Here is a 12,158-nt window from a genome sequence, read left to right as displayed (position 1 = left end):
CAGGTAGTAATTGCATAAGAATACTGCTGATTAAAAGTTCTGCCAAACTACATATATGCTCGATCATGTGATGCCAACTGTTAAAATGTCAGACACGTTTTAAATTGGAAGCCTACTTCGGGTAGGCTTCAGCTAAGATGGTACAGCAGGGTAGCAACTTCTCTATACTGGAACAATATACAAATATACAAATGCCCTACAGGAACTGCCAAAACGTGTGCACCAACACGTGGTTGTGTCTAACAACTAAGGCAGGGTTTAAGCAGTAAGTGTCAGTACTGCACAAAGCAAGAAGCCTCTACATGGGGCCATTAAATGATGCAGATTCCAGCATCTCACAGCCTACAGCTACAATGGATCAGGATGTCACAAATGGTGACCGAACAAGAGTTCAACACAAGTGTAGTACGTTACAGCAGTGTCCTATATGAAATCACTGGCAAGCAAGGACAAAAGGCTGCATCTCTCACTGTACCCCTATGCCTGGCAGTAGAAGTGTCGGACTCAGCCCTGTAAAGTCCTGTCTGAAGCAGTACTGTATACTGTACTTAATCGTAAGGAGAACGTGCTCAGTAATGGTCACATCAAATTTCACCATAAATATTATGTAAATTCTTTGTACAATGTACTGCTATTTAGCCTGAACTTTAACATTAAGATGGAAAAAGGCACTTCTTATAATGAACTGGGAAAAAACTGGAAGCTTGTAATGCAAGTCAGCATGTGAACCTGACCTGTGGACTGCTGAGGAATGATGTGCTAGAACAGTTGGCACAGGACTGTCCAAGTGAAGTGCCTTCGTATCTAGGGGACAAGATGCTCTCCAAGCCCACCTGCTGAAACCACTTCCCTCACAACATGCAGGCTACAGGAGGAAAACCGTGAAACTGTGTGAAGGCCTTTTTTGTGATATACAGACATGCAGCTTGTTATAAGTAACAGTAATGCAAGGAGTACCCCATGAGTATTAACACACATTTATAACATTGAGGTCAAAACTGCATTATACCATCTTATGCTGTAACACTGAAGCACTGTAATGGTGTCACTACAAATAAAGCAAACACCACTTGAACTGAAAAAGGAGTCACAGATTAAGATGTTTTATTTATGTGGCATTAAAAACTGGAAATACTGGATAATTGTAACATAAAATGTGCAACATTCATGCAATACAAACAACGTGACAGTGATTGAAAAATACATTAAGTGTGTCAGCAATTTACTACTGAAAATAAGAAAATGGCTACGAGTGATTAATTCAATAGCCATCATTTGGAAAAGGCACACCCAGTGCTTGCACATCAATTTCCACCTGGCCCTCTACTCACCGCATTTTCTGTGGCCTCATCCTCAAGGACAGATTTTTCTTCAGACCTGAAAAAAGTTCTAAAATCTTTTTATCAGTACTGAAAGTAATTTAACGACCACATAATCCATGTTGTCCATTAATCAATTAACATGGACATTGGCAGTCCTCATTCTCAAACAGAATATGAATGCTGGCAGCAGATACGAGACAAAGCTAAAAAGAGTGAGCTAAAGATAGATAAAAGCACCAGAAAACATGTAAATTATGAGTGTTATAAAGGAACTAACCGCATACTATAATTAACTGTCTTGAATGGGCACAAATATACCTTTGAACTTATATGGGGGTAAAAACGCAGTGACCCCAATATAGGAGGTAGACATGAATCACTCTACAACTGGGTTTTCAGCACTTGTGCTAGGGGACCTCAACACCTTCCAGAGTGTAGTTCAGACCACACACTGAACCAGATGTTTCAAGTACTAATTGTTCTGATAAAACGTTCACTCCCTGTGCAGCATCTGACAGGAACAGAGGTTGACAGAGACAGAAAACATGCAGTACTCTGCCCCACAGATACAAAGTTGATGACCCCTGCTCTACAACTGCATGCAGAATTCAATGGTCTTGAATCTTCATTGATAAAGTTCTACATCTCATCAAAACTTAACAGCCATTGAGCATACCAATAGGGGAAGGTTTGTAGCTCAAAGTCTTCATTCAACATGTTTACTTCTACCCTGTTAACATTTACAAGAAAATTTATTTCAGATTAATACCTTTACTAATAGCATAGTAATTTTGATGGAACTTGCTGTTCTATCAGTTTAACTGTGTTCTGTATGTTCTGCTGGTTATCCATCCACCAAACTCCAGGATCCTCAGTCCTTCTTTATCTCTACCATCCTCAACAATTTCCCCCTTTAAGTCTGCTGTGGCTCTTTCCACATCTCACCAGCTTTTCTTCAATTCACATCCTTCACACTTCCTACCTTGATAATACTGTCATCATAGGTTTTTGCTACTTTGTTCCTTCAACTTAAGGATCCCCCAACCCCTTAGGTATTTTGAGCTCTTTGAAGAATGTTTTTAAGGCATAACATTTTATACCTCACACAATAAATCACAACTGACAATGTTAAGCACTAAGCTAAAAACATTCAAATATAAAAACAGTGGACAGTAAGATAAAGAATTCCCATGATAACAGACTGGGTTTCCACATGCTGTTAAATGGGTTTTAACACTATGACATAATCTAAGGCTTTCAAATAATCCACTCCATAAAAGGGAGAAATAAAGCTAGGTTCATGAACATTCGAGTAGTTTTTCCTTTTTTTTTTTTTTTTTTAACAAATCTCAATAAATAAAAAATAAATACTTGCGTAAATACACAGAGTTAAAAAAAGTTAAAAATTTAAAATATAATTCCAAATAGGAATTACAGGTACTCTGAATACAACAGTGCTATAATGGTACTAAGCCAAGTTGTGAGCTCTGGGGTGGTATGTATGACATCGTGTCTGAGGTAATTGGGATTTCTCCATCAGAACATGTGTAAAGACATTCTGTTCACATGTCCAGAATATGTTCATTATACTCAGTGTTGTGTATCATACTAGTAGGTACATATGTGATGTCAGGCATTTGTATGATATTCAAATGAGCATATGCCATGTTTCTGTAAGATGTTCAGGTGTAACGCAGAGGTATATGATATCCAGGTGACAGCGTGGTCCACCTGCATTCAGAATCCTCAGGGGATGAGTTCTTGGAGTTGTGTGTCATCAAGCTCATTGACTGCAACAATGTGGTCTAGCTGTTGCAGGTACCGTTCCTGGTTCTGCATGAAATGGGGAATTCTTGTCTTCTGAAGAACTGCTAGGCGTCGGAGACGCTCCACATCCTCATATGACACCTAGGGGGCAATGGTTAGATACCTTTTGCTCATCTTCATGACATACATTTTAAGTCAAATAATTTACTATATTTCACAGCACTAGATGGTAAATGCAGTATAATTCCCTCGCAGAAAAATTTGCACTACACACTCTGTACAAAGTATCTTATTGACCCAGTGCCAATTCATCTGTCATTTTATGGAATTCTATGCTTCCTGACACTACAGAAACAGAACTTCTAATATTCTAGGTACAGCCAATGTCATTGATCTACATATTCTGGCTCTACAAATGTATTTCTTGTTTATTGATTTCACAACTGACTGAGGAGTAAACCGACAGGACAGGCAAAGTAATGGAAAGCACTGCAAGCTAAAGCTATTAGCTACTCACCAATAGCTGAGCTCAAGCTATAAATTTAAGAAAAAAAATTATAAAAAAATCATTAACAAGTTAAACAAAACAAATTTAATAAAATTAAAAGCAATTGTCTTGATAACCAAGACCCTAAGACCACCATTAACTGTCTCGACGTATTGACCATGTTTTTCTTCTCTTACAAAGTCTTTACCAAGTTAATATACAATGTTTTTTTAAACCCAGGTTGGGAAGAAATAAATAAAACTTATAAAAGCTCTATTCCTCATTAAATAATTATACCTTTACAAAACATATGAACTATACATTTTGTAAAATCACTTTGTGACTTTGTCAATTTGATCCCAGTTCTCTGGAACAAAGAACTGGGTTCACATGCAGCTCTTATTCAAGCAACAGTCTTGGCACATTAAAAGAAAAGTTCATGTTTGGTGAGGAAGCATACATTGCAATGCATATAAAAGGACCCGACAGCGTGACATTTAAAATAAAAAATTAAAAAAAGAGCTTTAGTGACTACCAAAGCTCTGTTTAGGAGCAGTGCAGACCAAACCAGCACCATGGTTCCATACAGAATATTAGTAAATGTAGCCAAACCTTTTTTAAAGTGGTTGTAGGTGTGATTAGTGCAATTTGTAAACTAATTTCAAGGTATCAAAACCGTCTTAATTGGTTAAATTTCAACTCAGCATATCAAAAATAACTTGTACTGAATACTGATACTAGAAAACTAATAACTGTGGGAGCAACATAAGACCAAAATCAAAGATGTGCTAAGATGCTCCCCAGCACTGAGTACGAATGCAGCACTCACTTTGCCGAGACAGGCGAGCATCTTGAAGTCAATGTTCCTCCGGTGTCGCAGGATCCTCAGAATGCCATCCAGATAGACCTGATCCTTACTGAAACAGCCTGGCACACACGTGGAGAAAGACACATTGATACAGTAGATTAAAAACAAACAAGTTTTACGTGAAGAAACTTGACAGATGTTCCAGTAAAGATATACTCCCTTCTCTGCTGGCAACAGAAGACAAACACTTTGCAATTCCTAACATCTTTCCATAATACTGTGCTGGAAAACAGAGTAATATGTTAATGTAAATTCTGCTGATTCTACTTTCAACATTCAGATTGATGCTACTGTGGTTTGCTCTGAATGTATAGATTTTTACTGTAGAAAGGGGCAACAGTTAATGGAAAGAAAGAAATGTATAACACCCTCCCTCCAACAAGTCAGTTGTGCTGTTATAACCACCTGGCTGGGAGGTGTCAGTTTGACCCCTCTTGGCTCGAATGCAGTATTCCCAGCGCACATCGGGGTCCTGGACAAAGCGTGCGATGTGGGCAAACAGCTGGCTGAAGTTCATGTGGGCAGCATGGTAAACTGTGTAGTAGAGCAGGGCTGCACGCCACAGGAAGGGCTGTCGTCGCAGTAACACACTGTGCAGGCTGGCCAGCCCCTCTTCAGTTGGGTTGGCAGGTTTCAGGCCAAACTGCTTCCGTCCCACAGCACTGGCCCAGGGCTGCAGGCTGTTGTTCACACCCCGCAGGTAGTGCGTGCCTAAAGAGAAGAGAAAGACCTCACTAATATACTATTCATGTCTCTTGGAACTGTGGACCTCCATGCAAAGGATGTGTTTTGGGAAGAAACAATTTTTCTGTATGAATGAGTGGCAGTCCATCCCTGAAAGTATGCTACAGCTACCTTCCTTTATTCAGTCCAAGTTCACTTAAATCTTTTTGCAGCACTTTACATTGTCAACATACAGATCCTTCTTTCTTTACAGCTTGAAATCAAAGGAACATCACTGAAATGGCTTGATTTTAACAAAAGGCTTACTGGGTGGTTTGATGCAACTCTCTATCTGCCTATTTCCACCTATACTGGATCTGTTAGCTCAGTCATTGCCTCTTATGTCTGCACACAATTCATAGCTTTTCCTCTTTTTCCGCAACCCACACATATGTATTGCATTGCTGCATAACTCTCTGACGTCCATCCGGATGACTGACTACAATCTATAACTCACCCTGAGATCCTTGAATCCCAGCAGGTTCACCCACGTGTTGGAAACTATCACACTGGACACCTCCGTCATCTCATCTGCTTTTTTTCAGTCAACAAAATAGCAGTAACAAATGAATGAGGTCTCACCTTTTCCTTGCACATTAAAGCCATAACCCAGTCTTTTAGACACCTCCTCTACAAAATTCACAAAATCTGCCTGTATCTCATTCCTCATTCCACACTCCACACAGCCTGTGGTCCAAGCCATAATGGTTTCCTGCCTGGATTACTGCCAATTCTATCCTGTCTGGTTTTCTGACATCTACCATCAAGCCTCTCCAGCTAATAGCTCATGCTGTGGAATTTTATGTCTTCATCCCCTGACATCCTCCTCTGTCACCATTAGCTGCCTGCAGTATTACGTTTAAGACTCTAGTTACAACCTACGAGACTGTAATGACCATCACCCCTAACCACTCCCTACACCCCAGCAACAGCATTACATGCAGTCATTGGGTTATGAACGTCCAACTTACGTATAACACATAGTTACAAACACCCACCGTAAAGCCTATTATATTAAAAATTATATATTGTAAAAAGTTACATACAACGGTTTGTAATAACAAACGGATGCTACTTTGTGACGCACATCAAAAAATTACACGTCTACAGCAGTTTGTTGGCTAGTGGGCGTGTGAGCCCAAACTAGGACAAAAACTTTTGTTCTTTTCAGTCCGGCTGTCACACCCACGATCTCGCTCTGAACGTCTGCATGTGCCCGAAATCAGAGCAGCTGAGTATAAAGAAGTCGCACCTGCACACCCTGGTTGCGGAATCTCATTTGAGAAACCCATCTCTCCAGTGCTCGAGTGAACCCTTGACACACTACCCATCCTTCTAAGTCCCTCGTTCTCCTCAATCCCTCATTCCCGCTCATGACATCCACGACTTCCGACACTTGCATTGCCTGTGTTACTTCGACATCCGATTCTTCCCAAGAAATACATTTATGCATCGACCGACCCAGGCCTGTCCCTAACTATGAATCTCACCTGCTCGCTTCTATAGCGACAATAAAGATCCTGCGATTGGGTACACCCACACACACCCACACACACCCACCTCAGTCTCCTGCCCGCTCAGTATGACACGGACCACGTTGCGGTTAACAGTGTCTCATGTGTATTACTGTAATTGGCTTTATTTTTCTTTTGTTTTTACACTCTTAACCATGGCACCAAAGTGTAAATGTGATGCAAGTGATCGTAATGCATCAAAGAAAAGGAAAACGATAACGAGTTAAACTAAAGTGGAAATAATAAAGCGATCAGAAAAAGGTGAAACACCAACGAACATTAGAAAAGTGGATGTTAAAGGTAAATGTTTTTTATACCCACACACACGCACACGCACACTCTCTCTCTGTTATAAATACTGCAATTACATTTATCATCATCACATTGTATTATTATTATTACTACTATATTGTTATATTGAAGACGTTTCAGTGTATCCGGAAATCTTTCTTCAATGTTTTTCATGCATCGAAAGGTACACAATATACTATATCTAAGACAAACATTTCACTAACTGACGTTAGACACGAACTGTACCTAACTATTCCGACTTATGTAGAAATCGGACTTACAGTCAGACTTAGGAACGGAACTCATTCGTAATCTGGGGACCGCCTGTACTCTCCTCCACCTCTGGCTGCATTGTGGTGTGACTCTCAAAGCGTCCAAAATCATAAGTCCATCAATTCTCCCCCCTTATTTTTTTTTTTAAAAGCCTCCTCTCTCCCTCAGAACTACTTATTCCCTCTCAGCATTCCAGGAAGGTCAGAAAATCCACCTGTTTAGAATACATTTTTTTCCTGAACTCCTAACAGTTACATAAATTTGTACTACACCACCTGTTATGATCGTCTATGCATTTTGTACTCTCCATATGTATTTTCCAATCCCACTCATTTCTATAAACCGCTACGTGAATAATGTGTGCATGCAAAAAGAAACTAAGAGAAACAAATCATGTGTCTATATCTGAAGCTCTTTATCTCTTGTGTAACATACCTTTGTTTCCAATGAACTGTATGCTACTTTGGAGAAAAGCATTTTGAAGTCTGTGTTAAGTGAGCAAGAGAGAGAAAAGTGTGACAGATCTTGGTGTGCTTGGCATGTTTAAGAGTGAAAGGATGGGGGTAAGGATCATACCAATCTCATGGCGAAGCATGCCTTCCAGCCAGTGCTGGCGTGCTCCGGACAGATTGATAGTGAGAGTTGGCCTACAGCTTTCCACCATCATCACTGCTTGTGACAGCAGCTCCTCAGAAAGACGCACCACCACCTGGGATTAGTGTGGAAGACTCATTTAATAACAGTATAACTCAACCATTCACATTAACCTGCTCCTTACTAAGTCATGTTCTGCTTTTAAGGGCAAGGAGTAGCAGAAAAAACACATGAACAAAAATCACCACAGAATCTAAACACTAAAGTAAAATAAATAAAACTCAGCTTTTCTTCTAGTGTCTGAGTTTATTGCTCCCCTCTTTAAAAATGTTCAACTGAATAGTCTCTGGGGGGCGCGATGGCGCAGCGGGCTTGGCTGGGTCCCGCTCTCTGGTGGGTGTGGGGTTCGAGTCCTGCTTCGGGTGCCTTGCAACGGACTGGCGTCCCATCATGGGTGCGTCCCCTCCCCCTGCAGCCTTGCGCCCTGTGTTGCTGGGTTAGGCTCTGTTTCACTATGACCCCGTTTGGGGACAAGTGGTTTCAGACTGTATGCGTGTGTGTGCGCGTGTGTCTGAATAGTCTCTTCCTAACCACCTTTGTCCACAAAGTCTCACCTCTCCTGCACAGCCCTCCTTCTGCAAGTATTTGCGCACGGCTGCCCAGACTCGGCTCTTTGGGAGCACACAACCCCCTGTTGCCTCCTCAAAGTTCTCATATGTACCGAACTTCCTCAGGACACACTCCATGATCCCTACTGCCTGGAGAGAGAAAGAGGATTAATTGGTCCAGACTCACGTATGGTCACATAGATGACCAGAGAGATGGCCAATATAGACTTACAAACTGGGACAAGTATTCCATGTCTCACCTGGGTGAGAAAGAGGCCAGAGCCTTCTTTGTATTTGTCCAACACAGAATTTGGCTGTTGTGAAGCGTACTGGAACTGTGGCTCGTATTGGAAGTTTGCCCGAAAGAACGCTTCTCGTTCTTCCTCCATGTTAATGGGTCGCAAGGCCACCAATAGGCAGGAGGCCTTGGGTGACGAGGGTACAGCCAGTTGGGTGGTTCCGCTCACTCGGGCGATGTGGGGCAGGGAGGTGGCAGGCCTCATGCGTCCCCTGCTCGATGTGGCACCCAGGCCTCCATTCATGGCAAAGGTACTCTCACTGCGGCGCATCCAGCCTCCAGGGGTGAAGCTAGGGCTGGTCAGGCTCCGGGCAGGAGGGCAGGGTGCCTGGCCACTGCGCCAAGGGGGTTGCTGCAAACGCCTTTCTTCGAGCTCCGCTCCCCGCTGCTGCTGTGGCTTCACATGCATGCTGACGGGTCGCCGTGATTCGAGCCTGTATGCCGTCCCTGTGGAAGCCCGCCGACAGACCCGTCCCTCCCCACTGGGTCCAGCAAGACCTCTGGCTCTGCAATCTGGCTGCCCATTGTAGGGTTTGGCCTCCCCCTTGGTAACACTGCTGGCTCTGGGTCTGGCTGGGGGTCTGTCAGGCTTGTGGTTCGTCTCCAGGGCATCCAGGTCATCTTCAGCGCCACCATCTGCATCTGCCCTTCCGACACAACCTTCCCCTGGGTCCAGCACCATCCCCTCCAGCACTGCACCTCAGCACACCTGCCAGAAATAGCATCATTAAGTTATCAAGTTCACACCTCCAGAACATACATAGTCACGCAAAAGAACAAGGTGACATGCACAAAATGCAGCAAACAATCACACAGCACGATTATACATTGTGATTAAAGTTGAACCTGTTTGTGAGTGCAAGGAAATCTGAGCAAGAAAATCAACAAACACATCATATTTACTGTTCTCCAGAAGTAACTACAACTGAAAGCCAACCTGAGACATTATTATATATTAAGAGCACTATCATACAGCTTCTTACAATGCAACAAATATTACTATGTGCATTTATCTGCAAGAATGAGTTCTTTGTGAATGTGTTCTCAGAGCACCCCGAGAGTTGATGTTCCAGCAAACTGGCATAATCAGATTTAACTCACGTGAGGTTAAAGTAGCCTCCATGAAGATCTGCCACAGCCTCACAGGAGAAAAATTCTGCCGTACACACACGCACGCGCACGGAAACGCACAGAAATATGCGCTACAAATGAAGATTTACGAATAAGAACAAACCAAGAGAGACAGAGAAGAGCATTAAACACCAGAGAGAAAAACGATTAAACAAAATGTTGTGATGAAAGACAGAAAAATCAGCAGAACAAACACAAAATTGAACAGGAATAGAACAAACAAAGGAATACATGCCATATGGAAAAAGGAGAAGTGTGACAGAGGAAGTTAACACGCAGACTTCACACAAGATCGGGCAAACACAGGAGCTAAGGAACCGGTCGAAGGAGGACTAGGTTCCTTACGTTGGACCATCACCAAGGACACTAATATCTTGAAGAATGCACAGCCCACCTCGGCGAATGAAATCTGATTGTTCCCGATTTTCACTCACTACATAAATCTAACGCTGTGTGGTGGCTAGATAAAAGTGTCATAAAACAAAGAACAAAGCAGGAGAGATGTTAAGGACTGGCAGACCGAAACAAGGAACAATACAGTCACTGAGTCAATGTCACGGCAGCACAGCCTAGTTAGTACCGAGTGGGCCTGGTTAGTCCGTCAATTATCATTCTGTCATTAGGCACAAATTCACTAAATGCGCATTTCCAGCAACTGGAAAAAATGTTGCCTTAACTGTTAATTGTACAAATTAAGAACATACACTCCTCATTGTTTCCTTTGTTCCTCTCAAAACACACACTTCCTGGAGAGGGAAAGAAAACAATTAAAGAAGGAAAGAGAAAGAAAAGGACAGAGGTAAAGAAAATGCTGACAAAAAAGGAAAGCATATACTGACATGTTTTGTCTCACTCAGCACTGTAAAAAATGACAAACATCACTACATGACACTGACTATGAAAGAAAGTGGTGTCTGGTATCTCAGAAGAAGAGAAATGTGGAGAAAGGAAGGACCATGTTTGACTCAGTGAAAGATTTTAGCTGTAGAAAAGGGGCAGTGACCAGTCTACCTGGAACAAAACTAAACCATAAATATTTAACATCACGTGTATAAGATTTTATAATGTATGTATATACCAACAAAACGTATATATCGATCATGGACTACTACAACGCTCCCGGACTGTCCTCGCCTCAGTCAGGCATTCGCGTGCGAATCGAATGCCGCCGGACGTCCGCGAGCAGCTCGACACGCGCAGCCATCCCCCCCCATTCCGCACACCCGACCCCGACCGGCCACCGACCATCGGTCTCGCGCGCGCGCGCGCACGCACACGCCCGCCCGGCGGCCAGAAAAGCCCTGTTGTCGCCGTGTTGCGGCACGCACACACACCTGAACGCACACGTGACTTGGGTATCAACATGTGTGTAGCACGCGCTGCACCACCCGACACTGTACGTTATTGTGTAAATAAAGATAATACTTACCGCCCAGTGGTTTTAGAACGGGCTCCCGCTCCGCTATCTGCTTAAAATGAGTGTTCATTCATGCCGACTCGGTGATCGGTAGTCGATACTGTAACCTCGCGCTCGCACACCCGCCTCAAGGCTGTGGGCTGAATCCAAATAGCGGTTACAAAGCGGGTCGAGTTGGAATATCTGACGCGGCGCCGCAAATGATGTAGCGCGCCGTGTGTTCAGCGCCGGCGTCGCTTGCGTGCTGGCCGTTGCGTACTGACGTCATAGGCGCCTCTCTCGAGTGCGGGCGCGGGAGACTCGTGTATGTATGTGTGCCCTGTCGGTTTGAATAATGCAAGAATAACCATCCGTTCATTAATTATCAATATTCCCTTGTCCAGCATAGGGTCGTGGTGCTCCGTTGCCTATTTCGGAAGTACAGGGCGCGAGGCAGAGTCCACCCTGTACGGGACGTAGCTCCATCGCAGACGTCATTCACAACATTCACCTGAAACACGTTACCAACTCACTTGTCTTAGTTACGGCAAAAACAGACAGCCTGTGCGAGGAAACCGGGGCACCTGGAGGAATCCACGTAGCTCAGACTGAAAGCCACAATTCAGGAACTTGTTTACCACTTTCCAGTCTTACATGATACCATAGTATTCATAGAGCATTCTAAGAAATTGTTCCCAACTGCAAAAACTAAAACTAAAAGATTAAAATGGGGCAGCTGGTAGCATAGTGGTTAGAGCTACTGTCTGTTTGGACCCAAAGGTCGCAGGTTTGAGCCTTATCTCCAGCTGCAGTACCCTTGAGCAAGGTACTCACTACATTTCTCCAGTGAAATTATCCAGAGCTATAAATGGATGAATAATTGTAA

The 12,158-nt window shown here is 43.1% G+C and overlaps 1 protein-coding gene across 1 annotated transcript; it reads right to left on the bottom strand.

Moving 5' to 3' along the window:
- Positions 1-2,698: 2,698 nt before the first annotated feature.
- On the bottom strand, positions 2,699-11,520 carry kiaa0895l. The gene is made up of 7 exons (XM_018739257.1): positions 11,306-11,520; positions 8,708-9,454; positions 8,454-8,597; positions 7,822-7,954; positions 4,850-5,155; positions 4,406-4,503; positions 2,699-3,230 (listed from the first exon to the last, which is right to left on the bottom strand). The coding sequence occupies exons 2-7, from the start codon at positions 9,425-9,427 to the stop codon at positions 3,069-3,071; spliced, it is 1,563 nt and encodes a 520-aa protein (XP_018594773.1). The 5' UTR covers positions 9,428-9,454; positions 11,306-11,520; the 3' UTR covers positions 2,699-3,068.
- Positions 11,521-12,158: the final 638 nt, after the last annotated feature.

Source organism: Scleropages formosus, chromosome 7, assembly GCF_900964775.1.
Source record: "Scleropages formosus chromosome 7, fSclFor1.1, whole genome shotgun sequence".
Taxonomy (NCBI): Eukaryota; Metazoa; Chordata; class Actinopteri; order Osteoglossiformes; family Osteoglossidae; genus Scleropages; species Scleropages formosus.
Note: the sequence above shows the minus strand (reverse complement) of the source record. Positions and strands in the feature narration are given on the sequence as shown.